We start from the raw sequence: 18,773 nt of genomic DNA, 5'->3' as shown, positions 1-18,773 counted from the left end.
ACTATTCGGAAGTCAATAACAGCAGAGACTGTGGAAAAGTACTGTACATAAAAACAATGCCAGCAAGAATGCCAGCAAGAATGCAAGCTGTTATCAAGGCTAAAGGATGCCATACAAAATAGAACTTTTTGGTTATTATGTGTGAATAAAGACTATTAAGTAGTTTCAGTTTGTTATTTGCCTAATAAATTATGTTTTAAACAAGTTTTTGACAGATTCATAATATAGTTTTCTCTTTATTATATATATATATATATATATATATATATATTGTTATTATTACAATAATAAAAATAGCATGCACATTTTATTTTAATTTACAAATAACATAACTATATAATGTACAATTTAACAACATTTATGTACAGTGCCCTCCACTCATATTGGCACCCTTGGTAAATATGAGCAAAGAAGGCTGGGAAAATAAATCTACATTGTTTAGCCTTTTGATCTTTCAATTCTAACCTTTCATTGAAGTAAAACAATTAAAAGTTGTGGGAAACTCACATTATGAAATAAATGTTTTCATGTTGGCCACGATTGGCACTTCTAGAAATTATTATGAGTAAAATATCTCTGAAGTATATTCCCATTCATATTTACAATTTTTAGCCCACCAGGGTGACTTGAAATTGTCCAGCCATGACTTCCTGTTCCACAGGTGTATAAATATGAGAAAGCACCAATTCCCTTCACAATGGGTAAAACCAAAGAATAAAGTTCTGATGTTCAGCAAAAGATGGTCGACTAGCATTGCCATTTCAGCTTTGCTGGTGAACACCATGGATATCCAGCGACTAGACAACCAAACTGACACTAACCAGCATGGAAATTCATGGTCTTGTCAGCAGCATTCATACACAGTGCCTCATTTCTCCGTCGCTTAATCTCACCTTTTCCTAATGGCTGTCCCCACTCACATCCATCTCTTTCTCTTGAATGCAGTATCATTACTGTAGCTCCATATGAGTTTTCATTGACAGTCGGTTGCTGGGTTCAGCAATAACAGTGGTAACAGTTCTGGGCTCCTGAGGGCCCCGGTCTGAGTCTGAGTTTGAGAATGTGTGCTAAGCAGTATTGATTGTGCACAGAGACGAGCGAACGTATTTCTCATCCTGCTGTGATTTCTCTGCCCCTGGTGCTCTTTGTCGTAGATATATGAGGTCCTGTAAAGGTGCTGATGTGAAGCCTGACACGTAATTCAAATTTTCTCTGTGGCTCTGAGCCTCTGTGCACTGTCTGCTGTTCAGGAAATCTATATATATGCATCTGTTTGGGTCATGAGATAAAAAGTTGGTGTGGGTGAGCATGTGCGTTTGTGTGTTTCTACCTTGTCACCTCCTACCAGCTGCTGTCTTTCTATTTTTCTTTCGCTGTCCTCTGCCTGAACTCGGCACTCAGCATCGCCACTGCCTGACACCTTAGCCATACTAATGACAGTGAGGTGATGGAGAGAGCGATAGAGGGGGTAGGGATGGGGTGATGAGTAAACAGGAAGGAGGCAGTGCATATAAGTGTGAAATTATCTTTGTGTTGGAAACAAAGGTAAGCTAGGATTGGACTGAACTTTTATATATGGAGACCGGGGCTAGTTGTCACATTTGTCATAAGCGCTCATATATCAGTGTGTTTTCTCTACCAGTTGTTTTGTATAATGGTTTCAAACTTCTAGTTCAAAACCAATTTAAATAAGAATAATTTTTGTGAAGTTTCAATATAATATTTTATTTTGCAATTGGATGTTGGATAAACATTTAGATCAACTTTAAGTGAGTAGATGATGGCAAAGGTTTAATAACACCCTTAAATGTAAACTTTAGTAGATCTTTAGCAGAATGATTATCTATTTTATATATCGCACATTTTAATGTTGTGATGCCTAAATGCACTTTATTTCATAGAATTTGACACTTTTTTTGTTTTAATAACATTTTTTGACAGACGTTACAAAAGATAAAATCGTGTAGAATAGCATTATTGCCCATAATTTTAAGTACATCCCTAGTATTTTTTTTGTAATTGGGTTGACATTTAAATGTTTTATTATTTATTATGAATTGACAGGTTCCATTGTGACATTTCACCTTATCGCACTACTGTTTATAAAAGGGAATTGTTCAGAAAAGTTAAATTCAAGGCAACATGATGTATTCAGTTTTTCAAGTTCTATTGTTAGAACCATTATTGTTAATAATTGTCTTAGTAGGACTACTTTTTGTCAATTTGAATTTGTTCATTCACTAAATGCAAAACGCCTCATGTAGCTATTCATCAAGGAAACTGCAGATTTCTGGCAGAAAATTACCAGTACCTTTTCCATTTTTTCAACAACAAAAAAAATTAAAATAATAATATTTGTGTAGTGTAGTAGGGGTGGCCGATATGACCAAAATCTTATATAATGACATGAGTAATTTTATTTCACAATAACGATATATATATCATGATAGTTATTAAATAAGGTTTGTGATGCCACTGAAATTTCATAATTCGTATAACGTGTACATAAAGTATTCACAGCCTTTGCCATGGCACTCAAAATTGAGCTCAGGTGCGTCCTGTTTCCACTGATCATCCTTGAAATGTTTCTACAATTTGATTGGGGTCCACCTGTGGTAAATTCAGTTGATTGGACATGATTTGGAAAGGCACACACCTGTCTAAATAAGGTCCCACAGTTAACAGTGCAAGTCAGAGCACAAACCAAGCCATAAAGTCCAAGGAATTGTCTGTAGACCTGCGAGGCCAAATTGTATCGAGGCACAGATCTGGGGAAGGGTACAGAAACATTTCTGCAGCATTGAAGTTCCCAATGAGCACAGTGGCCTCCATCCGTAAATGGAAGAAGTTTGGAACCACCAGGACTCTACCTAGAGCTGGCCGCCCAGCCAAACTGAGCGAGGTGACCAAACCCGATGATCACTCTAACAGAGCTCCAGCGTTTCTCTATGGAGAGAGGAAAACCTGTAGAGTGGATTGTAGAGTGGCCAGATGGAAGCCACTCCTCCTCAGTAAAAGGCACAGGACAGCCCACCTGGAGTTTGCCAAAAGGCATCTTTCATGGATTCTCAGACCATGAGAAACAAAATTCTCTGGTCTGATGAAACAAAGATTGAACTCTTTGGCCTAAATGGCAAGCCTCATGTCTGGAGGAAACCAGACACCGCTCATCACCTGGCCAATACCATCCCTACAGTGAAGCATGGTGGTGGCAGCATCATGCTGTGTGGATGTTTTTCAGAGGCAGGAGCTGGGAGACTAGTCAAGATAGAGGGAAAGATGTCATCCTTGATCTGCTCTGGATCTCAGACTGGGGCGAAGGTTCTCTTCCAACAGGACAACGACCCTAAGCACACAGCCAAGATAACAAAGGAGTGGCTACGGGACAACTCTGTGAAATGTCCTTGAGTGGCCCAGCCAGAGCCCAGACTTAAACCTGATTTAACATCTCTGGAGAGATCTGAAAATGGCTGTGCACCGACGCTCCCCATCCAACCTGATGGAGCCTGCAAAGAAGAATGGGAGAAACTGCCCAAAAATAGGTGTGCCAAGCTTTTAGCATCATACTCAAAAAGACTTGAGGCTGTAATTTGTGCCAAAGGTGCTTCAACAAAGTATTGAGCAAAGGCTGTGAATACTTATGTACTTGTTATTTCAATTTGGCAATGATTTCAAACAAACTTCTTTAACGTTGTCATTTTGGGGTTTTGTTTGTAGAATTTTGAGCAAAATTATTAATTTAATCCATTTTGTAATAAGGCTGTAACATAACAAAATGTGGAAAAAGTGAAGCGCTGTGAATACTTTCCGGATGCACTGTATGTATGTGTATTTAACTGTTAAAGGCCAATTAGGCGACAAAAAGCACTCTGTTCAGTTCTCACACGCTCTATGAGCAGCGGCTTCATGTAGCGTGTCTCAAGACAGTGATAAGAAACATGCACATATACTGAAATGAGTTGGCTTTCGCTGCTAATTGTTGCGCTTCAGCGGTTTAAAATCACAAACAATATGCTTTTGTGACCAGGCAGCACAGCAACGTCACAAGAGCATAACCGCAATCAGATAGTAATAGTAATAGATAGTAATTTGATAGTTCAAAATCTCTACTGGTTGACAAATTTCTACTGTTTAATCGTGTCTACCAGTATATCGCCCACCCCTAGTAGTAACACAAATTAATCTAGTATTTTAGTAGGATATTGTTCACGGGATACTTGATGTGTGAAGTGCATTGATATCTTTGTTTCTAAATGATCTTTTAAAGCAAATATATCTTGGATATAGTTTTAAAGGTTTGTACATAGACCTCAACACTTGATACACAAACCTCCAAGAATGTTAGCAAATTTAAGTGTAAAAGTCAGCAAACAGTGAAATAATATTCCTATTACAGTAACCACATAAATGATTCATGCTGTAATATATGCGGAGAACTCACAAACCCTTAGCATTTCAGCAATATTCTTCTTTGAAATTCCATGTTTGACTAGTTGGTTCAACATTTGGATCAGTTCTGTTGTTCTTACGTGTGTTTCTAGTAGAAGTAATTCACATTTATTAGCATCTGCGACTGAAAAGGTCCAGTGAACTTGCAAAATATGTAGTTACCGTTTTACAGTGCAGTGCAAAAGTTCAATGCATGTTCAGTGACCTGAATCTTTTTCCTGGACAATATCAGTAGAAATGTTCAACAACTGTTTCATAGCTGAGATGCTAATGGATGTGCCTATACAGACACTGACCTTCAAAACTAAACCTACCCTGAGAAATATCCACTGGAGTAAATGGGTCTGACACCAAGCCCCAGTGTCCCCAAGGTCACTCTCTCTTCTCTGTACTTGGGAAAAAAAAGAAGAAAAAAAGAATAAGGAATGAAAATGTGTGGTAGATTATGCCCAGAGCCCTTGTATTTTCTGATCACAGTGGAACAACTCAGGGGACCGACTCACCTGATTGAGTGAGCCGAGAGTGCTGGTGTGTGGCCGGAGCACAGAGGCGTGTGCGCCTGCTGATAGGCAGTTGCTTGGCGACTGTGTGCTTTATGCTAAATGACATTACAGTCAGTGATTGATGCAACCAGTGCCCAGCTGTGCATGAAGAAAGGAGAGAAAGAGGGAGAGAGAAATGAGCAGACAAATGAGGAGAGAGAGAGAGCGAAAGGGAGAAGGGATTTGTCCGCCTGGCTCATGCTATAGTAGAAGAGGTGTAATAACTATAATTACGGCACATTTTAACGCATTAAGCTAAGAGATTAATGCCACACCCACAGCTAGGAGCTTGATTGAATCTGTGAGAGAGTATACATAGGCCAAATGTATGCGTGTGCTAATCTAATAATAAAAACATAATTCAAGTGTCTAAAAATAAGATGTGTTTGTGAGTTTAAATTTGCACATAGGCACTTTTTTTCCGTCCAATAGGACAAACATATTAAAGTGTGCATTAGTGTGTGTAGTAATAGTTTGGATCTCTATATGTAGAAACAAGCTAATGAGCCTCGTGATTAATACACTCAAACGCAGACACAAAAATAGAAGTCTTTGGTGCAAAGAGATGCACAAAGCCAAGATGTAGGGATAGTAGAGCAGAAGGAGAGATGTAGTGTGTGTGTGTGTGTGTGTGTGTGTGTGTGTGTGTGTGTAGGTGGGAGATAATAATGCTTTTGAACAGCCAAGATGTTCTGTGTTCTTGGCTGCTGACTATCTGATAACAACAGCTTGAGTTTGACATGAATCGCTGTAGTAAAAAATACGAGTGCATTATTTATCAAAGAACACCTGTATGCTGAGGAGGTCACCTTGCCCCGAAACTGTCCACTTCCTCTTAATGATGAAGTGTAGAAGGGAAGGAAAAAGGTGGATAGGAAAAGTGGATGATGAAACCTATGAAACGTTGATGTCAGAAAGGTTCAGTTCTGTGAGTGTGTATTGTGTAATGTTTTTAAATACTTTTTGTTGCCGTTTAATGTGCAAGGCCAGAAGTCTGGACGTCTTGTCTGTGCCAGAAAATATTTCCGTTGCTTTTGTACAATGAAAATAACTGCACAAATGTGGTTTAATACAGGCCTGTTGTGATGTCTGCGGTGCTGGAGGCTGTTCTCTCCATGAATAAATCATGTGAATTACTGCTTTATTACAAATTATTTAACTGTTTGATGTTATTTGTTGGTGGTGTTCTTTTGAGTTATATGTTATGTGATGTTGGCGCAGACACATCTCTGTCCTTTAATATGTGGTTGAAAATCACCTTCCTTGTGCTTTGTGTGCATCATTCCTCTGGAGAGTTTTCATCTCTTAAAATTGTAATCAATAACTTCTAATGTCTGTTATTGGTGTAAGAGAGATGTTCACTCAAAAAGCGTGACGAGAAATTTCTTTGCATTATGTAGAGTGAATACATCACTGTTCAAAAGATTTATTTGTTCGTTTTTGTTTTGTTTTTTGAAATTAGTACTTTTCAGCATTAATGTGAAATTGATCAAAAGTGACAGTAAAGACATTTATAATGTTACAAAAAATTTCAAATAAATGCTGTTCTTTTGAACATTATATTCATCAAAGAATCCTGAAATGTATCGTAGTTTCCACAAAAATATTAAGCAGAACAACTGCTTATTATCAACAACATTGATAATAAGAAAAGCATATTAGAATGATTTCTGAAAGATTGTGTATCACTGAAGACTAGACTGATGACTGCTGAAAATTCAGCTTTGCCATTACAGGATTTAATTACATCTTAATTAAACGGTAGTGTATACCATATAAATAGTATAGTTATTTTAAATTTAACTTTATGACTTCCTCAGGGCCGTGCAGAGAGTTCTTCAGAGGTAGGGGCTCAAATGTAAAAAAGGGGCAATATGTAAATATATATATATATTAGGGGTGTAACGGTACACAAAACTGACGGTTCGGTACGTACCTCGGTTTTGAAGTCACGGTTCGGTACGGATTCGGTACAGCAGTTTTACAAAATTGCTTTTTATTAATTTTTATTCAACAGTGGTTTAAAATTGGATAATATTTAGAGCTTTGAAGTGCTGGAAAAAGTATGAAGCAATTGAAAGCCCTTGAAAAGTTCTTGAATTTCACTCTCAAAAGGTTGTACGAATCCTTTCTCACTGGATCTCCCAGCGCTGTGTAGTAATGGTGTTGCATAGGCTTGTTGCGATAGTCTGTGTTGTTCAGACTAAACTGGTTACTTCACTTGCCCACCGTGGCACTGTTATGTTTTTTTTTTTATAGTAATACAATAATTTAGTTCAGTAAGAGAACATACTACAATTGAAAACAGAACGTGTCTGTCTAATACAGTTTGAACTGAACGAGAGTCGCAGCACAAACGGGCAGATCTCGAGAGCAAGGAGCTGAATGACAAGATTATTGCGGAAGATTTGGTTTCAAAGCGAAATGTAAAAGCGCCTTTTCAAGTGAGTTTTTCATTGTACTGTTTTGTTGTTGTGTTTTTCATTAGGAATAATAGGCTAATGAACCCACCGTTCAAGCAACCCGCCCCCGAATTGGCACTAATCCCAAACCGAAGTAAAGTGGGCACGGCTGCACGGTCATTCACGGCGCGCGTCCACTGGCGCGTTTTCAGTTCATTCCTATGGAAGCTCAACTTCCATTGGAATTCATTGAAAACACTCTTTGCTCCGCACTGTTATGAATGCCAGAGGGGCCATGCACATTTTACTTTTGGTTCATTGGTTCAAAACTCATCGAATTAGCAATTTCGTTCCGGTTTCATTTCTTTTGCCGTTTGATGTTTCTCATATGCAGCAGAAATGGCAGCTCTTATCAGTTGGCCAATGTGGTGGTGGCACTGGTGCGACCTCTAACAAAATGTAGTCGCACCAGCAGGAAAAAAGGTCGCAGTCTGGAGCCCTGCATGAGTATGTTGTTTTTTCCAAAAAGTAGAAACATGGAAACTCTGTAGCACTATCAAGTCATTGCTATCTATTTGAACATCCTGACATGGCAGAACAGCTTAACCAATGGCTCTTGGGAGCGGGACTAGCCTAATTGTTTATCTAACAAAAAGCATAAGAAAGAGTAAACCTGTTTGAAAATAGTCATTATTTTCATGATTTCATTTGGCGCCACTGAAATTACACTTTGCACCTTTAAGGGAGGCAGCTTCCTATCTCTGTGGTTGCTCTCTTGATCTGTAATCTACATAGACATCTGTCTCTCTCTTCCTCCGCCTCGCTCTCACACATCCAATTCACACAAACACACACAATCTCATCTATTTTCATTACCACATATGTTTCACCTGAATGCACACTGAGAGACTGATTATAAGTCTCACGTTTGAGCTTTTTAAAACAATGATTCAGGCATAACAATTTTCATAAACATCTTATCACCCACTTTCTCTCTCTCTCTCTCTCTCTCTCTCTCTCTCTCTCTCTCTCTCTCTCTCTCTCTCTCTCTCTCTCTCTCTCTCTCTCTCTCTCTCTCACACTCACACACACACACACACACACACACACAGCATCTGTGCCCATGGGCAGTACAGAACCACGGTAATTGAACTGACATACCTACAGTGTATTAATACAAGTTTAATATGGCTGGTGTGAATGAGAGAAGAGCTGGAGACATAAAGAAGAAGACGAGAGAGAGAGAGAGAGAGAGAGAGAGAGAGAGAGAGAGAGAGAGAGAGAGAGAGAGAGAGAGAGAGAGAGAGAGAGAGAGAGAGAGAGAGAGAGAGAGAGAGAGAGAGAGAGAGAGAGAGAGAGAGAGAGAGAGAGAGAGAAGGCGGGTTAGAAATGGGAGCAGCAGAGCAAATCAAAGCAAAATGAAACGGATTTGCATATTTCAATGAACGCCGCAGGTAGGCCTTCTAATTATTTCATTTTCCCTCAGCTCTCATTTCCTCACTTGTTCCTTTCAGTCATCAGTCGGCTTGGACTGTTAAAGATGTGTATTTTAGCTCCAGACTTATTTTTTCCGACTGTTCAAGTGTCTGTACCTCGCAGTTATTGCTAATGATGCACTTGCTGTTGTACTTCCTGTCCCACAGTCCCAGCATCACCTACGTTTCATTTAATTTCGCTTTTGGGTCTCGGCCCACCTTTGTTCAGGTAATTTGTTTTTGGAAATTTTCCTCTTTCATTGAAACCTTCCCCTGAGACTGTTGCCCATAATTTCATTTAATTCCGTTCGCAGTCTGTGGCCATGACTGCTCACACTGCTGGCAAATCAATGGGGTGATTGTTATGTAACACAAGTTTTGACAAAGAGACAGCAATGATTATATGAATATAAGTCTTAAATAATGTGTCACATATCACTCGCATGATAAGAATAGTCTTTGAAAATTTAGGGGGGAGAATGGATCCTTCTGGTCTGCCATTTAATGGATTTAGAGGTGCTGGACTGGGCTGGATTGTAATGCTGGGCTGCAATGCTGTGTGTGATTTGAGTGTAAGTGTGTTTTTGTTTGTTTTTACACATTAATGGCGTACATTCTGCACCAATAATGTGCCAAATATAATAGGCCAGTATCTCCTGTTGCAAGGTTCCAGATTCACTAAGCAAGCAAGCAAGCTTTGGCTGAAATTGTGACATAATATATGGTTATCACTAGCCTGGTCCTACCAGACAGAGGGTTTGGCCACTCTCCATTGACAAGCGTTAACTTCCTTGAAGGCGGGTACTCTGTTGAAGTTTAAAACTATTGGAGCCACTCTGGATCTGCCATAGGCAATCGCTATAGTTTGGTCATGACGTATGTCATCTCAAACTAGCGCACGACATCAACTTCAACGTTCTCAGCCACTCCCTCTGTTCGCTGATTGGACCGGTTAAAATTTGACCGGAGAAAACCAGAGAATATACCGCAAACCCAGACTGAGTACTGAAGGAAAATGAAAATTGAGCGAAAGTACATAGGAGGGCGGAGCCAGGCTAGGTTATCACTAGGTCTGGATAAAAATATAAATTTGTATTCAAACATTCCCAACATCAGTTTTTATAAGTCAAACAAGATCTGTCTTTTATGGCGCTTTTCCAATGCATGGTACGGCTCGGTACGGCTCACTTTTGGGGGGGGTTTCTACTGTGTACAGTACCTAGTACCTGGTACTTTTTAGAACCACCTACAGATCACCGATTGGTCAGAGAGAATTGCGACTACCTGCGTCATTGGATTTGCGACACAAGACACCGAACCCACTAGATTTAAATAGTCAGCAACAGTCACCGCAGTATCATTTGCTCGCGCACCTTTTTTAAACGACTTGCTTTTAAACAATAGTAGCACGCAACTTGAAAAAATAAATGGCTGTTTCGTGGTCAGTAGACGAGGTGGTGGTGCAAATATTACGATCAGTCTATAATCCCACCCAAGTGATACTAAACTGCAGTGGAAAAGCAAACCGAGCCAAAGTAAAGCGAGTCATGCTGAGTCGTACCATAGTGGATAAGTTACTACTAGCGTTGTTGTCACGATACTAGACTTTCTAACTTGGATACGATACCTTAAAAAATATTGACCATAATATTTTACCAACAGTGAATGCATGTTTGCTGTCTATATTGAATCTGGTTCAATAAAAAGATTTAAAGTACGTACCTCAAAATAATGGCAAGAAACATCTTTAAGTTGTCTTAGCAGGCTGCATGTAAAAACAACAAAACAAACATGTATCCAGTATAATCGAATGGCGAAACAAATGACTCTTATGAACTGCTTCTTTGTTGTGAATCAAAACACAGCATGACCAGTGTAGCCCTAAACAAATGACTCTTATGAGCTGGTTCTTATACAGCATAATTAAAAAAGATTGGTTAGTGGTCTACATCAGCCTGAAACTCTATGGATATTTTAACTGAAATATATCCAACTGATTTAGAATCATATCCAGCCGAATTGAATTAATAGCTTGTGAGTCAGAATTTAATTGAATCTGGAAATCTGTATCGATACCCAGTTGTACTATAGTTATCTCTGGTGTAAGCAAATCTAAAATCTCAGTGGCTATCACACTTTTTCTAACAACTCTTTAATGTAATACAGGCCTTACTCTTGCAGTGCTGTCTGTATTTCTGTATCTCTGAGAATGTGGAGATATTCTGTGCATCTGTGTCATGCGTCTCTGACAGTGAGGATGCATTAAGTGAATCTGTATTCAGTGTGTCTCTGACAGTGACGACATATTCTGCCATTTCATAATCTCATTGAAGATCAATGTCATTGAAGCCCAATGACATTACAACTTGTATCATGGTTTGGTTTTATTCTTTCAGTAATCCAAGTCCATTTATATTTTGTTGTTGTAATTTGATTTGCTTTGATTTTTATTGGGACAATGGAGATGTTACTGATGCGCTCTTGCCATTTATATGGGTTTCAGAACCCAAAAGATGAAATTCAATGTAACACACAACTGTACTAGAACATTTTACCACATTTAGATTCATATCCTGTATATTTATTCTGGACATATACATCTATACGTAGTTCTATATTTATATAGACTATTCAGTCTGGTTTTGTCTGTGGATGACCTCAATTCAGATGAAAAACTAGAGATTTGATTTATCCTGAAGTGATTTGCTGATTTTCTGTTGCTTATTTTTATGGTAAATGGTAAATGGACTGCATTTATATAGCGCTTTCAACAGACCTAAGCACTTTACACATTGCCTCACATTCATCCATTCATACACCGACGGCGGTGTCAGCCATGCAAGGCTAGGTGTCTTGCTCATGGACACCTCGACACTTGGTCAGGTGGAACCGGGGATTGAACCACCAACCTTCCGGTTTGTAGACAATCTACATGAACCACTGAGCCACTGCCGCCCCATTGATATGTATTGTATTAATTATGTATTGTTTCATATATTTATTTAAAAAATACTGTAAAAAGGGTTTTTGAAGGTGCCTGTCCTGAACGTATGACCCTATTACTGAACGGATCTCTCATTTTAGATTCATAGTGCACGTTCACAATAGCAATAAGATCCCTTTCCATTATTTTCCTTCGTAATTTAATTGGAATTGGAATTTAATTATGCAAGTTAAAAAATGAACTCATTTTAATCACTCTAATACACTCAACAGTCTGGATAGGTCCAGAACAACTCTTGATTAATTTTGATTACAGTTACTACCCATGATTCCTCACCCCACTCCTCTGTCTCGTTTTAACGCGATCATGTGCTCCGTCTCTCGCTATTCTCTCCCAGACACCTCCGTCATCTCCATCCTCTCCACATAAATGTCAAATTAAACGGCTTCTTTTTCGTCTTGCACTCTCTCTCTCGCTCTCTGTTGCCTTCTCTCCTACTTTTCCCAGCATGCTGGCTTGTGTAAAAGGTTGTTATGTGAGTTAGGTGTTAATTGGTTGCTGAAGTCCATTAATATTCTCCTTGCGACTTTGCTCGTCAAGAGCCAAGCGGGGAAAACTGATGAGTGTGTGATTTTCCTCTAGAGAGAGAGAAAGAGAGAGTGTGAGGGAGAGAATGAGAGAATGATGGAGAGGGAGGAAGAAAGAGCAAGGTTCAAAGCCCCGCTGTAAGGTCACTGGCACAGAAGGGAGGAAAAAAAAGGAGAGTTATTTAGAAAGAAAGAGACAGAGCGACAGCCTAAGAAGTCGAAGAGAGAGAGAGAGAGAGATAGAGAGAGAAACACTGTGTTGATAAAGAGCCACTAAAGGCCACTATTCAGAGAGGAACAGAAAAGGAAGATTATGTTATCATATGGAAAGAAATAGTTCCTTTGTGGGCTGATAGATAACTGGCAGAATGGGGACGAGACGTGAAGGGATGAAGAAAACAGTGTGATGATCACATTCCCGCTCTCCTGTTTCTTTTGATAAACAACATACAACACTGCTCAATAGGCTCTGATCCCGGTGAGAAACAGCACATGACGGTGCTCTCAGAACCTGCAAGAATCTTCCTGTTGACCAACTTTATTCGAGTGTGTTTGTATCTCTGCGTGTGTGCGTACTTACCATTGTTGGTGAGTTACTAGCTGAAAGTAGCAATGCTAACTTGACCGTACTTGAGTGAAAAGACAAATGGTTACCACCCAAATCAGGTCTCTTAGTCTTTGATTGATCTTCCGAGACAACTGGTATAAAATATGAATTGAAAATGTATCAAAACAATCAAAAATCAATCAGTTTTAGTATTAGTGTGGATACAGCGTTTTGAGTAGCTTATATTTAATGTACATTTAGTCATTTAGCAGATGTTTTTATCTAAACAAACTTACAAATGAAGAACATCACAAGCAATTTATCATATTAATAATGTCGCTTTTCCAGTACAAGCTACTGGGGAATAAGTAGCGGTGTAGCGTGTCAGAACAGCTATATCATATTTGTCACACTGTATCGCGCATGCAGCTTTACAGCCTAGTGAGCTGAGGCAATGATCAAATGATAATCAATCCGATTCATTTTAGTGAATCATTTGGGCAATTCATGTAAATGAATTGGTTGGAACAGAAATGAGTCACTGATTTGTGTCTCTGTGCGGAAGTCCCTGTGCAGCACTTTGCACATTTTATACTGTATTTATTGACGTTCAAAAGTTTGGGGTAAGTATGATTTGTTTTTAAAGAAATTAATACTTGTATTCACCAAGGATGTATTAAATTGAGTTACAATGCTGAATTTGATATTTGTCACAGAATCTAGAAAGACAAATCACAGTTTTCATAAAATATTAAGCAGCACAACTGTTTTCAACATTGATAATAATAAGAAATGTGACACTGAAGACTAAAAATACATTAAAACAGAAAATGTTATTTTAAATCTTTTTTTTTTTTTTTTTTTTAATAAGAGGTTTCCTTCAAAAAACATAAAAATATCTTGCATACCCCAAACTTAAATGTTAGAGATTTATTTATTTTAAAAGGCTATTCATGACTATATGTGTCCGATTATAAATGATATAATCTGATCCTTTTTTATAAAGAAATTTGGATTTGATATTATGGTCAGAACGTACATTGGTAATACAATTAGCTAAATAATTACACGCTAAAATTATTTGTAAGAAAAAACATTTTATTTCTGACAAACGGGGACAATAGCAGCTCTGCAGCACATCAGATATATTTTCAGTAAAAGCTTCAGTGTTGACAGCTTCATTATGATGGAAACGATTCGGAGCGTTTTGTTTCAGACTTGGTGTTATAGTGTTGTTGCTCTTAGTGGAGCGTTTTAGCTGTTCAGTGCTGTAAAAAGCCTGTGTTGGAGGGTGACTAAGGGTTAGTTAGTCTCCAAATGCCTTAATAGCGTCCCACAAACTGAGACTTTGGCAGGATTTCTGTTTCGTCTGTTGTCGTTGTGAGTCGACTGTGTGCGTGCGCCTCCGGGTTTGAGCGTGTGTTTGTATAAAGGGTGATAATTGTGCTCATAGGTTTAGAGTTCGTGTGAGGTTTTAATGAGAAGAGCTCACAGGAAGCTGTCTGATTGAGTAATGGCTGCCGGCTTGGCATAAAAGCCTGGCACTGACAAACAACAAGACTCAGAAGGAAAGAGAGAGAGAAAAAGTGCCAAGAAAGTCTTCCATACCCACACTCAGGGCCATGCGCACTCGCTTCACTCTCTCTCGCTCTTACTCGACGCCCTCCTTCTCCTCCAAGAGACTTAAATTCACCACTCCCCCACCCACACGCATTATTACATAGCCTGAAGGACAAAACGCAAATTTAATCTGTGATAAGCAGAACATAGGATCAGCGCATCAAAATACCCTGCACCTTTTCTGCTGATGCACCAGGATTCTTGCACCCACGGACTCCCACCTTCCCACCTGCAGCCTCAGGCTTTCCTGGACTGAACCGTTTGTGCTGGATTAAGTTTTAAGTGCCTTAATGTCTACGGTATCACAAGCAGTCAAGAGTGTGTATGAATCATGTGTGAGTTTTAAACATTGCCCTCCTGCAACTGTTAACTCATGTCCCTTAAGTGCTTTGGCAACATTTGGTCTGCTGTGGTGCCAATGAAAAAAAAAAATGATTGGGATGCAAATGAGGATAGAGGAACAGGAAGATGGACTGTGGACAAAGTCTTGTGCTGCACACAACCGTAATGAATACACACATGGCCGCATCAGCAGTAATAGAGTGTAATAAGGACAAAAAGATGAAAATAAATGACATCTGTGCTTACACAAAAGTGACTTTTATACAGATAGACTTGACTGTGTATGTAGTAGTCATCCAGAAAAGTAGGAAACTAGTTGGTGGGTTTGCTTTTTCCAGGGGTGTGCAGCGAACAACATTCAAAATAAACAGGAGTCAGGCTGACTCCTCCATTCATAACTCATGACTTTGTCATGTGACTTATATATTCATGAAATGTGTATATATACATAAATGCTATAACATTAAAATACGTTTCTTTTACATTTATAGCACAGCTTTTTAATGAGGCAGCAACATATGATAGATAGGACAGAACAAGAAAGGATAATAACAATCTTTCATTGTGCAAATTATAATATAAAAATTATAGTATTATAATTTGATAGGCTCCAATACAGAGCGTCACAAAGCGCTTATGCGCAGAATTATGCGCTTGAAGCAACATGGAGTCACAGCGTGCTGAGGCAGCGCTTCACATTGAAAAGTTCAAAGCACAAAGGGAAGAAATATTGATGTGTAGTTTAATATATCTATGCAATAGTTTATTGAGCCTTTTCTTTGAACAGTTTTAAATTTCAGCTACTGTGCGCGTGAAGACAATTCATGGTGCTCTCTACTCCAGTGTTGTGATCCAACAAATACCGGGAGAAAGTAACGTTTTTAGAAACAATAAACTTTAATAAGCTTTAGCAAGATAAAGTCATTTTATGCAAAACCTGCTGATCTACTGATTGAGTATAATAATACAAACATTGAATCATCTTGGAGAGAGTTTCATTGTTTTGACGGTCGTAACCAAGCGCAACACGCAGTTTGAAAGCTGGATTGAGAATGACTGACAGCCGCAACGGAGGGAAGCATTCATGTGAACTTGAATTTAAAAACTTAAATATTCATCTGTACCTCCCATTAAACTATGGAAAAGCTTCAGAAAACTTGGAATGTAGTGCAAAAAAAACGTTATGGTGATTTTTTTTTATGTTTTTGTGCCTTTTGTGGGGCTTAACAATAACACAGAATAGTATACGCACAATATCGAATTTGGATCGGTCCCGTCTGACCGATCCGGCAAAAATGGCAGTATCTGAGCCGAGACCCGATCTGAGTATCGGATGGCCGTACCCCTAGTTTGTACACATTCACACAATCTTGCTTTCCTCTCCCATAGCCCCCTGTGCACACACTGGATACTGTTCACACATGAATACACACAGACTCACGCATTTATGCACACATAGCGTAGTATAGTACAGAATGTACAGCACATCACAAAATAAGACTCATTCATTTAGAACGGCCCCTCGTGACCTGGTGAACACGCTCTGTGTGCCAGACAGATAAAGACCGATCAGAAAGAAGCTGATGACCCTGAGAGCTTAGCAAAACACAACCAACTGTAGAAGTGAGACTGAAAGACAGTGAAGCTCACTGACTGACTGACTGACTGACTGTTTTGCTTTCTGAATGAGTGCTATTGTGGACTCTCCCCTGCCCTTTACCAAAATAACGATATGTGGGATATGCATCTGCCAGTACGCACACACTCAAGTATAAAAGGGTTCTCCTCCCAAATTGTGTCCGTGCAGTTTCAAGAGAGGTTATACAAACATCAAGCAGATTACTCCAGGAGTTTTTGGACTACAAACAGAAGATGTGAAAGAAAAGAAACTAAGCTTGAAGGAATTAAAGGACCATCCACAAAAGGACAGATCAAGAAAAAGAGAGAGAAGGCAGAAAGGAGAGGAGAGATGGATTAACTTTGACCCGACTTTGGTGGAAGTAGGGAAGTTGTGTGACTCCTTAGGGGAAAATCGAATGGAATCAGGCAGTTACCTGAGGCTCAGATCTGGAGCTGTGCTCCCACACAGTGAATATCAGCCCTGCCAATCACTGTGTGTGTGTTAGTCAGGATCCTGTCTGTGCTCAACATCACGCTGTGCTTAGAACACTAGTGTGATCTGCTGTTCCGGGCTTTAATACACCTGTGCAGAGCTCTTTGTTAGGGATCAAGCTGGACTTCTGAGCCTACTGTTCACGGTTTTCAGTGTTAAAGAGCAGAACCTTTTAATATTTCAATGTTGGATGGGTTATAGAATTGCTTATAGAACACAAAACACATTGTTTGGCGCCTGTATCCGTCGTTGAGCACAGCCGTTTCTTAGGTTGCTCAAATGTGGTTGTTTAATTTCTTGCAGTTTAAATACGCGTTTCAAATCTGGTGAAAACAGTTGGCAGACTAGACAGCGCATTGATTTATGATCGTTTCAGCGAACCAGACTGTGTTTGCTGTATCACGGTGTCTTTCTGGCACCGAGGTGCGTAAAATGACGAGGTGAATCTCAGCAGGCTCTGCCTCATCACGGAAGAGAAAAACAAACTCACAAAAACAGACAAGGTGTGAGGAGAGAAAACAAGATTTTCAAAAGCGAAAGCTTTTGTGGGATTTCAAATCTGTGATTTGGTTAGCCGGCTACTGTTTCGGATATAAACACAACAACTATGATATCATCTAAAAGGACTACTCCATTAGTGTTTGTAACATTCAAGCTTGGTGTTTGAGTGCTAATAAGTGGTTTGACGGTAAAGTTAACTGTGGATGAGTTTCTTTTTATTCTCGAACGTGGAGACAGGATCGTTTTAATTAGCCGCCTTGGGTTGGTTATTAGCGCATGCGATATTAGTTGCTTGAGGATTAAAACGCAGCCGCTAAAGTGATTTCGTTAACACTGCACTTAAGGAGCTCTGGTGTTTAGTGTAGTAATTTTGCTGCGGTTTCAGCTGTCTGCTGTGTAGCGTGTGTTGAATTGTGCAGTCATCAGCCACAGAGGCCTCATTGATCAGCTACCGAGTCTCAATACACAATGACACCAGGCCAGCGATCTCTCCTCCTCTCCTCCACTCCATCCCTCCTGCTGCGATCACTCGTTCTGATCTCCCTCTGCCGTGAGTCGCCACATTTCTTGCTTTTCCTCTCCATCTGTCTCGTTTCTCTCTGTAATTTCTCAGCACACCTCGAAATGAATCTTTCTCCCTCTGTCTGTAACCTTATGAAACTCGAAGCTATACTTTCATTTCTCTTCATCTTTCTCATCTCGGTCTTGGACAGTCTCCCTCTCTCTTTATTTTCGACAGTCCCCGTCTCCTCAGACACTTCTCTCTGTCCTTCTCTCTCACTACGCCTTAAGGGAAGATAATTTATGGGAAGGAGTGAAGAGATGCACATGTGAAGAGAAAAGAGGATACGGGGAGAGGAGAATGGAGGCAGAGAGAGTTGGCAGATTTATGATTGAGGGATCAGAGAGGAGTGTGGACCAAAGACAAAAAGATATAAAATAGTGGTGTCATGTATTTTTTTCCTTCTCTTTTTAAAATGGGCACTAGTGGAAGTCTTGACTCACTTTGTGCCCCAGGCGAGAAAATACAAAAGGCGAAAAAAAAAAAAAAAAAAATACAAATTGCCAGTTGAATATATAAATGCTAGATACAATAGAGATTATTTAGCATGCAAAGGAACCGGTTTCAAATCCTGACCTAATAAGCTCTTGACATAAAGAAAGCAAAATTGCAGCAGGACTTGACAGCTATTGATCAACCCGCATTTTCATTGTATGGAAAAGATTTGACATTTCGACAATGACTCCTTT

At 39.4% G+C, this 18,773-nt stretch overlaps 1 protein-coding gene across 4 annotated transcripts in view; it reads left to right on the top strand.

The window, feature by feature from the left end:
* The window catches only part of cadm4 (cell adhesion molecule 4), a gene marked incomplete at its 5' end in the record, with an annotated part of 181,897 nt that overhangs the window by 109,638 nt on the left and 53,486 nt on the right, over positions 1–18,773 (top strand). The window contains one exon of one of the 4 annotated variants that reach the window (XM_079836366.1): positions 16,704–18,072. The exons of 2 other annotated variants lie outside the window; for them this stretch is intronic. In XM_079836366.1, coding sequence (XP_079692492.1) covers positions 17,991–18,072 — 82 coding nt within the window. Of the gene's footprint in view, positions 1–16,703; positions 18,073–18,773 lie in introns of those variants that run through there. One more of the 4 variants, XM_079836364.1, reaches the window with a different exon arrangement.

The sequence above is a fragment of the Gobio gobio genome (assembly GCF_949357685.1).
Source record: "Gobio gobio genome assembly, chromosome: 15".
NCBI classification, from domain to species: domain Eukaryota; kingdom Metazoa; phylum Chordata; class Actinopteri; order Cypriniformes; family Gobionidae; genus Gobio; species Gobio gobio.
This window is presented reverse-complemented; position numbering and strand designations above follow the sequence as displayed.